Source organism: Excalfactoria chinensis, chromosome 4 (assembly GCF_039878825.1).
Source record: "Excalfactoria chinensis isolate bCotChi1 chromosome 4, bCotChi1.hap2, whole genome shotgun sequence".
Lineage (NCBI taxonomy): Eukaryota > Metazoa > Chordata > Aves > Galliformes > Phasianidae > Excalfactoria > Excalfactoria chinensis.
Genome location: NC_092828.1, coordinates 2515028 through 2532673, shown reverse-complemented (window position 1 = coordinate 2532673; position 17646 = coordinate 2515028). Strand labels below are relative to the sequence as shown.

The window sequence follows — 17646 nt, the reverse complement described above, 5'->3', positions numbered from 1 at the left end:
GAGTGCCAGCGCGTCTGTCGGAGGAAATACTCCTGGCTGGATCCTGGAGAATAGGAGCTCGAATTCCCTCTGAAGTGAGAGAGCTCGATTCCCACAGGTAGGATTTTTCATCGTAACGATCCCATTTGGCAGCTAAATTAGTAACTGGTTTAGGTATGAAAATTGAAAGGCTTCGGGAGCTCCCCTGGTACCAGCAGGGAGGAGCAGAACCAACAGCCCTGCGGAGGATCGTATCCCGCTGAGGATGGCTTGGATCTGTATGGTAGGTTTGTTAAAACAGAGAAGGTTGGAGTCTCCTACCCTTTGTTTTTCTTGCGTTCACATCAGCGTTGGCACCACGGTGGTTTATTTTTCTGGCAGCTTCTCCCTGCCTCCATCCATAGATCGCTGCTTCATGCATCGCAACAGGGATAGGGTGAAATCTTCATGAAGGAGGATTTCAGACTGAGGAAATGCAGAGTAGCTGCAATCCCTACAGGTTTCCACTCCCCTTCTCCTCACCACTTGGGTCAGCTCTGGGGAGATATCCCTGGTGGACTTGGAAAAAGCCATCCTCACTCATGGCTCCGTCCCGGAGGATGACGGCAGACTACAAACACACTGAACACAATCCTACAGTCTAAATCAGCATAATGACGCCGCCTGATTTATGCTCAAATTGTCCTAATTTATGTGTGCTGATAACATATGATTACACCAAGCACGGGGAGTGCTGTGTCCTGTTTCAACGCGGGTGTAAAGCTGCCTGCACCACAGCTCTAACATCAGTCTTTGTGTCACGTTGCCCCCAAAGCTCCCAGCAGCACAGAGGGGTGTGCAGCAGGAGTAACACACAGCAAGAGGCAGGAGAAGAAAAGATTCCCGTGCTGAGATTTGTATGGATTAAAGGCAGCTTTAATTTCCCTTGGAACACTTGGCTTTCAGGTGGATTACGCGGGCGGTGGGATTTGGGCTGTCTAGCCAGCTAATGCCTGGCTTACTGCTACTTTAATTATTTTAATAAGAGACAGAGCAGCTCGAGAACTGTAGGCCACTTTTGTCAACCCCGTACGAGAGGGGAGCAAGTCTTAAGCATTTCAGCATGCGGCGTTATTTAGCATTAATGTTCTTGAGTAACAAACCTGCTGGCGTCGTCTGAAGGTTGGATATTAGGAGACATTGCTTCTCTGAAAGCTTCCACAATGGTGAGGATAGTCCAGCACAGAAACAGCCAACTTGACTGAAGCTCTAGTTTTGGATCTCTGTTTGCAAGTGTTCGTTCCCATAGCTTCCTTCCAACCTCAGTATTCAATGATCCGTGATTCTATAAGCATGGCTGAATTCATCTGACACACCAGGCACTGTCAGTCATTGGACCTTCTGTTGGGCCATCCCCTCTGCAAGGGATGGAACCTGCAGGTGATCTGGCAAGCGCACAGCTCTTCGTCTTCCACTTTTCTACTTAAGAAAGGATGCGACCCATTCACCTGCCTCTTAGCAGCAAAACTCGTTTTTCATTGAATCTAAACAAAATTGGATTGAATTTGGATTGTGGCCATCCATGCAACATCTTCAGACTTTTCATGCCCCTTTCAGTAATGTGCAAGGCTGTATTTGCATCATAGAATCATTTGAGATGGAGGGCATCTTTAAAGGTCATCTGGTCCAACTTCCCTGCAGTGAACAGGGACATCTGCACCTCTCCTATGAAGAAAGGTTGAGGGAACTGGGCTTGTTTAGCTTGCAAAAGGGAATGCTCTGGGGAGAACTCATTGTAGCCTTCCAATATTTGAAGGGAGTGTTTAAGCAGGAGGGGGAATGGCTGTTGTGAGAGTGTATAGAGATAGGACAGGGGGGAATCATCTTAAACTGAGGCAGGGGAGGTTTAGGTTGGATATTAGGAGGAAGATTTTCACCCAGAGGGTGATGACGCACTGGAACAGGTTGCCCAAGGAGGCTGTGGATGCCCCATCCCTGCAGGCATTCAAGGCCAGGCTGGATGTGGCTCTGGGCAGCCTGATCTGCTGGTTGGTGACCCTGCACACAGCAGGGGGTTGGAACCAGATGATCATTGTGGTCCTTTTCAACCCAGGCCATTCTGTGAATCTATGATTCTGATTGTGCCGTACAATCCGGGTTCTCAAAGCGTGGCATCTTTGAAAGGTGAATAAGTTGTCTATGCAAATACCGATAAGCAGCGTTGCACACTGAGTGGTTTAACAAGAGCGAGTGTACAGTCTTCCATCCAGGGAGGAATTACTGCATGCATAAAGACGGGCTGGGGGATGAGCTGCTGGAGAGGAGCCCTGCAGAGGGGAACATGGGGGTCCCGGTGGACAGTAGCTTGGCCTTGAGCCAGCAGCGTGCCCTGGTGGCCAAAAAGGCCAATGGCATCTTGAGGTTCGTTACAGACAGCATGGCCAGCAGGGTGAGGGGAGATCCTCCCCCTCTGCTCTGCCCTGCTGAGGCCACATTTAGATACTGTGCCCAGTTCTGGGCTACCCAGCTCCAAAAGGACAGGGAGCTCCTAGGAGTCCAGCAGAGGGACACCAAGATGATGAAGGGCCTGGAGCAACTCCCGTATAAGGAAGGGCTGAGTGACATGGGGCTGTTCAGCCTGGGGTAAAGAAGACCAAGAGGGGATCTGATAAACGTTGATAAAGATCTAAAGGGAGGTGGGAAGCAAATGGATGAGACCGGGCTCTTCTTGGTGCTGTGTAGCGACAGGACAAGGAGCAATGGCCTAAAACTTGAACACAGGAAGTTCTGTACTGACATGTGGAAGAACTCCTTTATGGTCACGGTGACGGAGCACTGGCACAGGCTGCTCAGAGAGGTTGGAAGTCTCCTTCTATGGAGATATTCAATACCCAGCTGGACGCTGACCTGTGTGACCTACTGTAGGGAACTGCTTTATCAGGAGGTGGAACTCAATGATATCTTGAGGTCCCTTCCAACCCCTGTGATTCTGTGATTCTCTAATCAGAGTCAGCATAGATCACCTGCTTTCGTTGCTGTGAAAGTCCTGGTTCTGTTACGCTCAAAAAAACCACCACCCAGAGTAGTTTTCTTCTGTCAAGTTAAAAAGCATTCTGTGTGCCCATCAGATTGGAGTGTTGAGTCTTGTCTGTTGGAGCCAACCTTTGAGGCGGGTGAGGAGCAGCAAAGAGATCACCCAGGGTTTGTGCTGAGCTCTCTGATTCCTTGGCATCAGGTAGCCTCAAACGCTGAGAGATGTCAATAGGTGGAGAAAAAAAGGCATTCATTTAGTTAAATATATTCAACTCCAATTTTAGAATTGCTTCGGGTCTCTAATTTTGTACTCGGTAGCGTCAGCTCACAGAATGGGATTGAGGAAAGGAGGGCTTGGTCCTGCAAGGAGCCTGCTGCTGCATCAGAGCTGATGTAGGGCAGCAAAAAGATGCAGAGAGCCTTTGGGCTGCACTGACCCTATATTTGGTGTCTGAGGCTGCTTGGATTTGGGGAAACCCATGGGTACATGGCCACCAGAAGTCATGGTGATGGATGTGCCTCTTTCCCAGGGGTGGGAAAAGATGAACATACTCTGAAGCTCTGCATTCCCAAGTTCCTTCCTCCCGTCCCCAGATGTGCCTCTAGCTCGGCACTTTGCATATGGATAATGTCACTTTGCATATGGATAAAACAGAGTGAAACTGCCTTGCTGGCAGTGGCAGTAATTTTGTTGTGCAAAGATCTTGCTGAATTGTAACTGTTTGGTATTAAAAGCTTGGTGTTTCTGGTTTGTTTGCAGGGGCACCGCTGGAAGAACCTTTATGGGCTCCTAATGACATGCAGGTGGACGATTTGCTTACGATAATTAAGGTAAGAAGAAGCGTTATTAATTTTGGCATCCTGGAATGCTCTGTCTACCTGAAATAAAATGGAGCTTACCGGTGGCAGGCGGGTCTATTTTAGGGCTCAGCACACAACGATGGCAATTGGGAGCGGCACTAAGGCAATAGCTTGTTGTTTTAGAGCAAAGTGTCCCTTTAAACACAGGGGGGGAGGGAAATCTTATTTAAGAATTACCTGAGAACACAGCTAAGTGGAAAAAATCCGACTTCCTCCCCCAAAGGATAATAAGGTCTCTATTGGTGTAGCGTTGGAAAGGGCACGACTCCTGTTTGGGAGCACTCAGCACAGGGATGTTTTTGTTCTGCTGAAGCCTGGTGGTTGGGTTGGAATTCAGGTTCTAACTAATTCAGGAAAAAAAAACAAAACAACAAAAAACCCCCAAAACCAACCAAACAAAGAAACCCTAAAAATATGTTTTATTAGTTTATTTTCACCATCTTGAGCTTCTGCGGAAAGCTGGTCGGTCTCCAGATGTGGTGAGGGAGGACTCCGATGAATGAAATAGAGGAAAATCCCTGATCTTAAAAGCGATGAACTATTGGGCAAAATTGGAAAGCACTGTAGATACCCTCCAGGACCATCTACACGCTCCTGAGCTCTTAAAACATTTCAGTTTATGAGCTTGAAAAGATTCCAGGCTCCAAGTTCCCACCAGCATGGCCGACTCCTGCCATGTGCCCGTACCCAACAAGTAGCCAAATTTGGTGAGAGCCTCGATGAGTGCAACGTCATGGGTTGGATGGTGCATTTATGAGGGCTGTAAATGCTTTAAGAAAGTGTTCTGGGTGAATATAGAGCGTGTTACATTTGTAGTCCTTTCACAGCAGTCGTTACCTTACATCCTAATTGGGGTTTAAGCTTCTTTTTAGCGCTGTGGTTTGCTTGTTTGGTGTTGCCGGGTAGTTTACTGGCAGAGGACTTGGAGTGAGAGGGGGGAATTCAAGCTGTAACAAGAACAAATTCTTTTAATACAGGTTTATGGATCTCAGATGTATCTGTACTTTTTGTTTGGCTTGTGATAAGATGCACTCCTGTGGAATTTGCTTGGAGCAGGGATTTGCATGAATTATTATTTCTTACAAAATGAACATCTGCGCAAAGCATTCTCTTTGTGTTCTGCAGTACCGGAGTGCTGTGAGAGGGGTTTGGTGCCTGGGTGCAATGGTCAGCAAAAGCCAAGTGCTTGGGTGAAAGCAAGATGTCATGGTTGAAACAAAGCTGCTGAAATCAAGGGGAAAACTGCTTCCATACTGGGCGGACTGGGCTGTGTGACAGCATCCTGATGTGCGTGTTTGTTTTATGCGCTGACCTCTTTCCTTCTCATCCCAGCATGGTTTTTACAAAGCCACATCCCCCGGTTAGGGGGAACCCGGGACAATTATGTTTGACCTCTCGTTGGAGTTCAGCTCCATCGCTGGAAGGAACAACTCCATCAATGGCAGGAACTGCTGAATGAAACAGTATGGCCCGAAACACGTAGGAAATGGGAGTAAACAGTCATTATGGATGGGCTCTTGATTTGGCAGTCAGACCATTTCATCTGAAGGGTTTTCATTTCTCTTGGAGAGATCTTTCTATACATTCCTAATTAAGCACATTAGGTACAGTGTCATCAGCCGGTCTTCCGAAAGCAAAAAAGCTGACATTTGGAAGAAACCTTCGAGCTCGCAGACTCAAATTATCCAATATTGAAAATCGTGATGTCTCACGGGCATAGGAAGAGCTACGAGAGAATCATTTGAAGCTGGAGTGACTTAAAACCGGGTTTCACGTTCTGAGGTTGGCTTTTTATTTTACTCAGAATTCTGAAAACTGAAGGGGAGTCAGCTCTGTGGAAGGGTAGAGAACAGCAGGGAAATGGTTTTTAGTTGAAGGAGGGAAGATTTAGGTCAGATGTGAGGGGGAAGTTGTTTACTCTGAGAGCGGTGAGGTGCTGGAACAGCTGCCCAGAGAGGCTGTGGATGCTCCGTCCATCCCTGGAGGTGTTGAAGGTCGGGCTGGATGGGGCCCTGGGCAGCCTGGGCTGGTATTAAATGGGGAGGTTGGTGGCCCTGCATGTAGTGAGGAGGTTGGAGTTTTTTGATCGTTGGGGTCCCTTCCAACCCCAGCCATTCTGTGATTCTGTAAATCCTTCATTGGAAATTTGACCAGACTTGCTGGTATTAAATAATTTCCTTGTGATCCTTTATTTATTTATTTTGATCTAGACAGGAGAAAAGGTGGGAAAGTGGGCAGTAGAAAAGATGAACACGTCATGCTGTTCACCTAAAACACCCTGCCTGGCATGTGCTCATTTTCTCAATGCTGTTGATAGTGGAAAGTGATGAAGAGAATTGCTTTCCCTACCGAAGAACTGAAGCTCGCGGTGCGTGGCTGAGAGCTGAGCCTGCCGGGCGGTGCCTCAGTGCTCCCATCACTCACTTTGAGGAGAACACAGATGTACGTAGTAGGCAACAGATGTGAGGATGTGGTACTGGGGGATGTGGTTTAGTGTTGCACGCAGCGTGTCAAGTTGATGGTTGGGCTTGGTGACCTTGAAGGTCTTTTCCAATCTACGTGATTCTGTGATGAAGGATAGCGCAAGTCGTGTGCTTGTCTTGGCATGAGCTTTTCCATGCCTTAGAAGCTGTGGTCTGCACTAGAATCCCAACATAAGCTGCTCACCACCTTCAAACCACCCATGCCCTTCCCTGTGCCTCTCCCAGCCGTGTCTGCCAGCATCTTTTGGGAGGTGGGAGCCGAGACGCCATGCCCTGTGGATTTGCACAATAGCTTTAATGCGTGTGGTTTTCTTCTCGCCGTCACCAGCAGCGCTGATCGCCGAGCTGATGTTTCCTGCGTTACCCACAATAACTGAAAGATCTTTCCTGAGAGATAATAGTCAGTAATTGTGGTTGGCTCGCCCCTCTGGTATGCGTTATTAACTTGAAGTTTAATTTGTTGTCAGAGCTCAAGCAGGGGAGGTTGTGAAGAGGCACCGTTTTGCTGCAGCCGTTGGTGGGGACTGAGGAGATTTCCAGGAGCTAAGGGAAGTTAAGGGACGTCTTCACAGCCCTCCTTAGTGTGCTGTGTGATACTTTGATGTCCTTATGCTGTGTGCCAAACCTGCACCCCGTGCTGGAGGTGAGGTCTTAGCATTGCAGGGCAGAACGGGACTCACCCTTCCCTCTCCTGGTGGCAGTGCTGGGCCTGCTACACCCCAGGGTATGGTTGGCTCCTCTGGCTCCAGGGCACAGTGCTGACTCAGATTCAACTTGCCTCAACCAGAACCCCCAAATCCTCAGGAAGGAGCACTGTGCCATTGTTTTCATTACCTGGCAGCTGCAAGCAAACTGCAGGAGAAGCAAAGGGGAGATGGCAGGTCAGGGTCCAACCTCGTCCTTCACCATGTGTCACATGGCCAGGAAGAGCTTCCTTTGTCTTCAAAGCTCTTCACCCTGGTGGCATTTGCATTGGATGGTGACCAAGCTGGAAAGAACAGAAATCACAGACCCCCTCAGTGCTTGTGCTCCTATGTCCAAAGTGGTTGTGCTCTTTTGCCCAAACAAGCTGTGGGTGCCCCATCCCTGGTGCTAAAGGCCAGGATGGATGGAGCCCTGAGCAGCCTGATCTGCTGGGGGCACCCATCCCATGCCAGGGATTGGGGCTGGGTGGGCTGTATGATCCCTTCCAACCCAACCATTCTGTGATTCGATGATTCTAAGTCAATCAGGCTTCTCCACGACCCTTCGGATTTCCACACTGAATTTGACATTGCTGATGCATGCCGACTTCCTGTCCTGTTACACACCAACAGCTCCCAACCATCAACACTGAGCGCACATTGCCAGCATTGCGCTGCGGACTTGAATGAGGCAGCTGTTTGCAGAAACCATGCAGGGCTGCATGCTGGGACCTGCTGGCCGTACCTGGAGCTGCTGCCTATAAACAGACATCCCTCCTCCCTCTCTCTGCTGACAGCAACCTCCCTGAATAGCAGTTCTTTCTTTTTTTTCCTGGCGGTTTGTTCTGCAGACAGGTTTTCTCCTGCAGGTGTTTGGGAGGACCCAATCTCAGTGCAGCCTGCGCTCTGGTTGTTAATTTCTCGCAACGATCGGTGCACAGAATGCAACAGCTCTCGTGTCATTTTGAGAACGGGTGACTGTGTTTGTTACTTTCTTCTTGCAACACGACCTTGAAAACGTTTGAGCCGCGTGGGGCAGGAAGCAACACCAGGTCGGTGGTTGCTTGCCCTTCTGCAGCAGCCACAGCCTAAGCTTTTGGGAGGGTTGCAGCTGCCATCTGCATCCTGCGTGCAGCTTCTTGCTGGTGTTTCTTGCTGAGTTTTCAGGGTTTCCTCAACATTGTGTCCGCACCGAGGTCAAGCAACAGTAATTACCTGCGCTCCTCTGTTGTCGTGTGATATTGTGTAACAGAGGTGAGCACACATTCCTTGCCACCAGAGCTTATCATGGAAAGAACAACGAGAGGAGATGACAAGTTGAGGAAGTGAGAACATGGAAGGGAAGGAGTTTGGTCTCCTTAGTCATTGCTGCAAGCTGGATGTGCCTCTGTAGGATGGAGCAGCGCAGTGCTTCCTTTCTATTAAATCACCCATTCCTGCTTGCTCAGGGCATCCTCGGTGCAGATGTTGGCTTTCTGTCCCCCATTCTCTCTGTTCAGCAGAGAAGGTCCCCGCTGTCAGGTGACAGAAAGCAAACAAAGCAGATGAAAGGTCTTCAGCAGGAAACCCCGAATGGCAGAAGCCAACCTGTGGCAAAGGAGACTTCCATCAGTGGTTTCACAGAGCTTTTTGGGTAAAATGAGTGGCAGAAATGCCTGCTGCATAATGCAAGGAAAGGAGATGTCATCAGCCCTGCTTTGGGGCTTTGGTGAAGAGTGCAGTTATTTCATAGGCTGTTTGGGGCAGCTCTCTGAGCTCTGACCAAGAAATCACAGGATGGCACCCTACAGCAGAACTGTTTATGCTTCAGGAAGGTGATGAGCAGCATGGGGACTTCTTGCATATCCAGTCCGTGGTTAAGCAGATTCATCATGCTGTACATGCATGCATGATCTCCTTGCGGTGAGGAAGCACTGCTTGGTTGGGGACCTGTTTCCTTTTCACACCCAGTCATTTTGGAGGCAAATAAATATATATATATATGTATTATGTGGATGTACATTGAAGGGTAAGGCAGGCTGGAATAGTTACTCTCTGGAATAGCAGTGTGTTTGCAAGTGCTGCCATGTTCCACCCGTGACGATGTAAGGTAGATGTGGTTTATGGGAAGCAATATCTGCTAGCAGGTAAGCTACAGCAGCTGGGGAGAGGCAGACAAGCTTTTGATGCGTAAATCCTCCAGTTCTGAGACAAAAAGCTTCATCAGTCTTACCCAGAGAGCCAACTGCTCTGAGCTTGATCCTGACACGATAACCCTCAGACCGAGAGAGAGGAGCCAGCTGCTACCCGTGGAGCTGAGGGGAGAGGTAAATTATTCCTGGTGCAAGGAGGAAGGATAATCTGGGGGAGGAAAGTGATAAAGGGAAGCTTGCTTTTGCTTGACTGTTGCTTGTTGACAGTGAATTTAATTCCCAGGCTTGCACTTCGAATGCATTGCGTAGATACCTGTCAAGCTCGATGTATTTGCAAGGCGTACGCCCTGCCTCTGTTATTTATCCAGGTGCTTCTGTGCAGGCTCTGGTTTCATGTGCACGCTGCACTTGGGGAAATTAATATTGCAATCTGTGGGGTTTTGCTGCTGCAGAGAGCATCCATGGCTGCACTGGCTGAATGTCTGCAAACCTCACAGCTTGGAAGCGAGGTGCTGCCATTTGATGGTGTTGGTCTGCACGCTTTGATGAGCAAACCAGCAAGGTCAAGGAGCTCCTTGAAGATCTGGAGAGAGGGAAAAAGCTCTGCAAAGTGAAATGCGTTGTGCTGGATGGAATTGATACTACGAAGCTGTGCTAGGGGAGCAAGGAGTATCCAAATGCGTTTGTTTTTGCAGTGCACTTTGTGTTCGGGATGGCATCTGATCTTCCATCTGGGCTTCTGAAATGTAGGTGGGAATGAGCAGGAAGGTCTACAGACTATTCCTACTCGGCTGCAGGGAAGGGAGATGAGATGAGACAGCAGGAAGGATGGCTCAAGGAGGAGCTGAAGCTGAGGAATACAGTTGGCGTGATGAGGAAAGGTGCTCAGGACTTCTGTATGGTGGAGCCCTGAATTTACAGGACAAGGGGAAATGGTTTTAATTTGAAGAAGGGAAGATTAAGGTTGGATGTCAAGGGGAAGCTGGAACTTGGTGATCCTTGAGGTCCCTTCCAACCCAAGCCATGCTGTGATTCTGTGATATGCAGAGGAGTTGGACTGGATGACCATTCAAGGTCCCTTCCAACCCAAACCATTCTATGATTCCACGATACAGGGAGGGTTGCCTTGCTTGAGTGCTTTCTTTCCTTGGTGAAGACAGGGGTTCTCCCTCCCTTGTCTGGACCAGGTGTCCCCTTGAAGACACAACTGAACCGTGCCCGAAATTACAGTTGAAAAAGCATTTTGAAACTACAGTTAGAATGGATCGCTGCCTTCAGCTGCGTGGGCGTTAACCGCGCGCTTCGGGCCAGCTCACCGTGTGTCACCGCTTGGGAAACTGCTGATCTTGAAGAAAGGCAGCCCATGGGCTGGATGGCAGCACCTGCAGGGAGAGCTCAGCACCACCAGGATGGGGCTGTGCCTCCTGTTCGGCAGGATGAGAGCTCGTGTACACGGTGTGCATTGTGAAGATTTGTTTCCCCAGGTGACCGAGCACAGGAAACTGATTTTCAGAATCATTAAGGTTAGAAAAGGCCTCCAAGATCACCAAGTCCAAACCCAACGCACCTCACTGTGCCCACTGACCACGACCCTCAGTGCCACATCTCCATGGTTATGGAGCACCTCCAGGGATGGTGACCCCACCACTCCTTGGGCAGCTGTGCCAGTGTATCACTTCTCTTTCTATAATATCCAACCAGAACCTATCCCCTGGCACAACCTGAGGCTGGTACCTCTCATCCTATCTCTGTTAGCTGGGAAAGAGGCCAGCCTTCACCTCGCTCCAGCCTCCTTTCAGGAGCTGTAGATGTCAATAACATCTCCCCTTCCCAGCTTCTGGCTCAGCCCATTGTGTTGTAGAGGTGCCCCAGCTCCCTCTGTTCATCCTGGCTCCCACCATCAGGTAGGACATGGAGGACACAACCAAGTGTCCTCAAGGCACCAAGCAAGCCAAGACTCCTCATATGCCTCTGCTTTTCAGCCAGGTGCCCGTGGACGATCAGCTTTGCCTCCTCTTCTTGGTTGCTCCTTCCCCAATTACACCGCTTTGCTTTGGGGGCGGATGTGTTCCTTTTTAAAAGGCTTTCCTTTTCCTGAGCACGAGCTACAGGCTCCATCCAAACCCTTTTGATAGCTATTCCATTACTTTTATGTGTTTTGACTACAGCCTGAAACGTATCATTTGGGAAGATGCTTTAGAGAGATGCCCACTTTCTCTCCTCGATTAACTGCTTTAAAACATCTTCTCCCCGGTTCAATTTTATTTGACCTTTAATAAAATAGATAATATCTGCTAGACACCACTTTGTTCATCCCTCAGGCAGGTGTTGAAGAGTTTCCATTGTTCTTAAAGTGGCTGTTGCTGTGCTTTTTGAATGGCTGTCAGCTGGATGAAGATGATGATTAATCCTATCAAGTGCTTAATTGGAAGTGCTGTTAAAGCGATGTGGTGCAGATCATCACTGAGACGCCCAGACTCACCTTTGGTCCTTATTCTGTGGTTTGAGCATCACTGCTTTGGAGCACGGGGAAAGGAAGTGTGTATTGTGGGTACTAAAGGGAGGGGAAGCTCTTCTCCAGTGGCTCACGGTCTGCTTTACAGTATCACTGTAATTCCTCTTTGCCACTCTTTTACGTTAAATTATCTGTGAATCTGTTAAGCGATCTACCTGGGCCTGTGTGTATGTATTTAGTGGTTGGACTGGGTGATGATGGTGGTCTGTTCCAACCCTAATAATTATGTCATTCTATGTATAGCTTGGGGGAGGCTCATAAAATACTGGGTATTTTTTGTTTGATGAAGGACTAAGGAGGTTGAGTTATATTATAGCCCTGTGCCGTGTGGAACTGGGGGTTGGACTCGATGGTCCTTGTGGGTCCCTTCCAGCTTGAGACATTCTGTGATTCTTCTATCAAGTGTGAAGCAACTTCTCCTCTAAAAGTCAATGTAGTAGGAGAAGGGATGTGTGCCAGAACAGGACAAGCACCTGAACTGCTGCATTTCGATCGTCACTCATCACCTCCCTCAAGTGGAACAAGATGAGTCAAGGAAGGGGGACAAAACAGGGGGTGGAGACTGGCTGGGGACCCGTTCTGAAAGCCGCCATCTCCACCAGCTCATCTTGCATTGGAACGGGTTGCTCAGAGATGTGGTGGGTGCCCCATCCCTGCAGACAGCCAAGGTCAGGCTAGATGGGGCTGTGAGCACTGATGGAGCTGTGGGTGTCCCTGTTCATTGTAGGCAGTTGGACCAGATGGCCTTTAAAGGTCCCTTCCAACTCAAACCGTTCTATGACCCAGTGATCCTGCTGGCCCCGCTCTTGTCACATCAGCACCCAATGCACTGTTGTTCACTCCTATTTCAAGAGGGATTTACAAAGGCTCTGAAGCTCTTTAAGTGCTCTGAAGCATTTGAATATCCCAATCAGTGTTTATTTGCAATTAAAGTCTTATAAAAACATTGTGAAACCTGAGCCGACACCTCCATCCTGCTTTCCTTTATGGAGAATACCAGGCTTTGATCATCTCCTGTCCCTGTAGGTTAGAACCATCTCCTCTCTGCTTTGCGCAGGTTGAAGCAGCAGCAGGGCACGTCTCAGCCCTTCCCAGGGCCAGCCCCTGCTGTGAGATGGTACCGAGCTTCAGCACTTCAAAGCAAGGTGTCAGGAATGTATAAAGAGCAATTACAGATTAATCTGCTCGTGCGGGTGGGTGCCTGCCCCCCTCCTGACTGCACTGCAAATTAGTGGTTAAGTTGAGCCCCGCAGTGCAGCTATTTATATCTCCAAGGGCTGAGTTATAGCTGTGTAGATTATATCATCCGTTTGTTTAATCCCTTTTCCTTTTTCTGTCATGCTTTTGACCTCAGTGATTTTCCAGGCAGCGAGTCGCATTCAGTGGTTTGCTTGTGATGGAGCAGCCCATTGGTTTTTATCTGCAGGAAAGGGGAGGGGAATTGGACGGCTTTGTCTGTGCTGGTTTATTTTCTCTCTTGCTCTCCCTCACTCAGTCCCTCTCTCAACAGCCAGTCCCTTTTTCAGAACACCTTTACAAGGAAGGGGTATTCAGATCCCTTCAGATGCATAGGGGGTTTGAACTGGATCGTCTTTAAGGGCCGCTATCCCATCCATTCTGTGATCCTGAGACTCGCTTGCAATGCTCAAAGCCTGTCTAGGGCTTTTATTTTCCCTCGTAGGCTTTGAAACAGCAGGGCTATGGGACAACCTCTCCCTATGCTGCTCCTTAAGGGCATCATCAGTCCCAAAAAGCCTGAGAAGGGATGGCTGCTGCCCACCCATTGGTCCTTGGTGTCTCCTCCGTTCCCACCACCGAGGAGCGAGCGGTGTGAGGGAGGGTTCTGTTGCTCTTGGATTTATTGGCTGTGATTTTGCAAATAAATGCTTTATAATCACTTCCTCGCCGCGCCTTGCAGCCAAGAAAGCGAGCCGTGCAGCGAAGGAAGGGCAGGCTGCCTGGTTGTGCTCCACATTTCCCCTCCAATTTGCATTTCCTATTTCCAAGACCGCTTTATTACGGCCCATTAAGAAGTGGCAGAGCGCTCAGAACGTGCATTTGTTCTTACAGCTCTCTCTGATGCATATTTTAAACCAAATTCCAAGCTTGGCACCTCTCCATGACTTCCTGGCTCTTCTTTTGCTCGTTGCAATTGGGACAGCCGTGCACGTCCCAGAAGCCATCAGAAAAGTAAAGGGCACAGGAGGCGTTGATACGCTGAGGTCAGCTGGAATACTTTTAAGTATTAAACCGCGCCGTGCAAGGATGGGAAATGACTGCAAACAGAGAGCCCTTCTGCAGCACGAGCTTCCCAGCCATCCCTCTGCACGGCAGCTCCCACCTGAGCCCTCCCAGCAAAATGCTGCCTTTGGCTTTCATAGAGTCAAGCAGTTGGTTGAGTTGGAGGGTTTGAGTGCGAAAAACTTCTTCCTTCTATCCAGTCTCAATCTCCCCCATTCTAGTTTGAAACCGTTCCCCTTGTCCTATCGACTCACACCCTGCTGAGGTGTCTGTCCTTTCTTACAGCCCTTCTTTAGGCACACTTGCATGGCAAGACGTTGGTGTAGATAAGCCCAGGATGGCGGTTCAACCTTCATCTTTCCTCAGTGCTTCTCTTCTTTGTCCTTCATTTTCAAAGCCACTGGCTGCCATTTGGCCATAAGTCAGCATCCTCGGTGCGTAGTTGGTGTGTTTAGGTGAAGAGGCTGTTGCCTGCTAGTCAGTCTAAAATGGAATTAGGGATATTCATCAGACAAGGCTTCGGAGCTTGTGTTTCCATATGCACTGGGGCTGCTGTAGCCAGTTCGACATGTCCAATGGGACGATCCCTCTCTCTGTCTCCCCTGATCCTGCTCCTTCCCCTTTCTTCTCTGCCTTCATCCCTTCTGCCTTTAAGAGGAGGAGGGGAAAGGAAAGGAAATTAGCTTGAATGTATAGAGGGGAGGTGTAATTATGAGCAGTGGGACCAATTTAAGAACGGAAGATGTCAGAGAGACTCAGACTTCCTTTGACATCTTGGGTTGTTTTGGTTTCTTTTTTTTAAGAGGATAAAAGGAAAACACGCTAATTTATTCCTAAATTGTAAATCCCTTTTTAGTATTAATCTGTTTAATTAGCGTAGTTCATAAACGCACATACGCGGGGGAGAGATGGGGGCTGCCAATTGAAATGGAGATATTTTCAAGAGGAAAGTCTGATAGGAAAAGCCTCCTGGCCTCGAGGTGTTTTATTCCGAAGGGAGAAATAGCATCCCAAGAGAAGAGGTGGAGACTCCATTGCTTTGGACTCCTTTGAATGAATCAGGATGGAGTATTTGGGGAGCTGTAGGGAACAGCCCTGTGCTGCATGGTGGGTAGGATGAGATGATCTAATCGATCCGTTCCCTGTCCAGGTCATCTGGATTTCATTTCCTTCCTCGGAGAGGTCTGGGAGGGAGGTGGGCTGTTGCTGCTGGTATTAAGGATTGGATTAAAAACCAGCACAGGTCACAGCCATTTGTCACAGGGTTAATGTGTTTCTGGGCTGTGATTCTGTTACTCCATAGTACTTTAAACTGGAAAAGATTTGTTAGCCTTTGCTCTGGCTCTTTCTAGATGTAGAAGGGTGTAACCACCATAGCAAACAATTGCTCTTCTGCAACAGCAGTTGAAGCATCTCCCAAAACTAGCTCATGTCATCAGGGTGGCAGCTCTGGAGCTTAGCAACTGAGTGCTCTTCCACTGAGGTCTGAATAGTTTTTCCTTTGCTTTCCTCCACAAGAAGCTCCTTTTGTGCTACCTGCTGGGCAGCACACTGCTATGAGCAGGTCACAGATCTGGGCAGAGCATAGCTGGCCATCGACCTTTTATTTCCCTTCTCTTCTGGTCTTGATCATCCATGCAGGTTGGTGTCAAGGAAAGAGGCACGCTAGAATTTGGCCTGTTGGTAATGCTAAATGATGAGGCTAATGGCTCTTGACAAGTGGCAGCTGAATCACGGCTTGAACACCACAAGTGGTCAACCACCAGCCTTGCTATCTACAGCACGGTTCTGCTTCTACTAATGGGAAGGGAAGCGAGCATCTCTGACTGCATGCGAGTTTCCAAGGAGGGGTAGGGAGATCTGAGGGTGATTTCTTACCTAGAAACAGTGGCTGGTAGAGCAAGAGGTTGGAGGATGTGGGAGGAGGGAAAAGGTAGGAGAGCATTTAGGAAGGAGATGGATTGAAGTTTGGTTCGGTGCTTGGGGAAGGGAAGATGAGGGCTGCCGCGTTAGATAAAGCAGCCAAACAGGGAGCTGAGGTCTGTGGTGTGCTTCAGCAATAGGATGCTGGGTTTGGGCATTCTCCCTAATCCCATAGGGCTCATATGGAGAACCTGTACAGGGAAACCTGTTATTTAACCTCAGTGGAAAAAAGAAGAGATTATTCATTACACTTCTGAAGAGTTATCAGCAGCACTGCAGCTGCTGACTTCATGGTTATATTTGTCCTTCAAACATCAGTTTTGGTATACAGTATATTACCCCAGTGCTTGCATGTCTATTTTTGAGGCCATATGAGCTATAATATCCTTCTTCAGTTGATCCTCTGTTATAGGGCTCATGTTCCCTTGTCTCAAGGGTGAGAAATTAAACCAGACAGTGGGCATTTCTATCTCAGATGTCCTTTCCTAGCCAAGACTCCAGAGGTTTCCCATGGGTCCACACTTATAAGCAGCACAGAGCACATCCATCCCCATACCCAGATGGGTTTGTGCTTGGGAAAGGCAACGGTTTTTCAGTAGTAAAGGTCCTTCACAGCAGTTTTAGCCCCCTGACAGCTTTAATTCCTTCCGAGTTCTGCCACTTGTGAGGGATGGCAGAAACTGAATGCCGCATAATCTCCAGTCCCCTGCCAGTTTCTGCACGCCTCTTCTCAGTAATGAACCCTAAATATTATTCTAAAAGACACTTAAATCCTCCATGGCAACAGGAGGGGTATTTTTCTGGTCCCGCTGTTGTATGAATCATAGGATCATTAAGGTTGGAAAAGACCTCTAAGATCCCCAAGGCCAACTCCAACCCATCCACCATGCCCATAACCACGTCCCTCGGTGCCACATCTCCATGGTTCTGAAGCACCTCCTGGGCAGCCTGGTAAATATCACTCCGTGTTAAATATAATATCATTAGAAATGCTGCTACGGCGTTTTCCTCCTAAGTTACCCATTCCCTTGCAAGTCCCAGGGGTTACAGCTTTATTGCTACGTGAGGTCCAAAATGTGAGTGTGAATAGAGCTGAAGATCACACGGAAATAATCTCATCCCTTTTCTCCTCCCCCGTGTGAGGAGGCAAGGTGTGTGTGAAGGGAAAACCACTGCCAAATGCATGGGAGTTTACAACTTGGCAGAAAATAATGGAGCAATTGTGGGCTGCTCTTGCATTTATTGCTGGGGCAAGGCAGGGCGATTATGGGATGTTGCTTCAATTTAGCTAATTCTTAGCAGCACAATGGTGATTTCATGAGAGTTATTTCAGTCAGTATCAAAACTGAAACACAATACAGATAGGTTTCCCGATAACAGTTTCAAACAAGGTTTCCTTTTATCCCGCAACTCTTAAATAATTGCCCCATTTGCTCTTTGCTTTTGTTGTACTTGAGGTTTTATAAGCTGAGATTGTTTTGGAAACTGCTAATTTTAGGCACTTCTCGATGCTTTATTGTTCCCTTTATTGAGCTTTTTTAATGCTGCGGCAGAACCTTGGCGGAGAAACGGAAGTCTTCTGTGTCCTGGGACTTGTAAGTCTAGACTGGATGAAGGGCAAGAAAACCCAGCTGGAGTCATCCCCAGCCTTTTGAAATCCCTTTGTTTTCGCGATCAGAAATTCACCACCGGTTGCCTTCATGCACCCCCACCATAGTTGGACAGAAGCACACCTACGTTGAATGAATGTGAAACCAGGAGCAGCTTTCCAAGTCAGTAGATACATATAATAGTCAACGTGGGCATTACAGATACAA

General features: G+C 48.4%; 1 protein-coding gene across 1 annotated transcript in view; it reads left to right on the top strand.

The window, feature by feature from the left end:
- The window catches only part of PTPRA (protein tyrosine phosphatase receptor type A), an 87064-nt gene that overhangs the window by 35373 nt on the left and 34045 nt on the right, over positions 1 to 17646 (top strand). Inside the window, exon 3 of the mRNA XM_072336851.1 lies at positions 3752 to 3822. Coding sequence (XP_072192952.1) covers positions 3790 to 3822 — 33 coding nt within the window. The 5' untranslated portion in view covers positions 3752 to 3789. The remainder of the gene's footprint in view (positions 1 to 3751; positions 3823 to 17646) is intronic.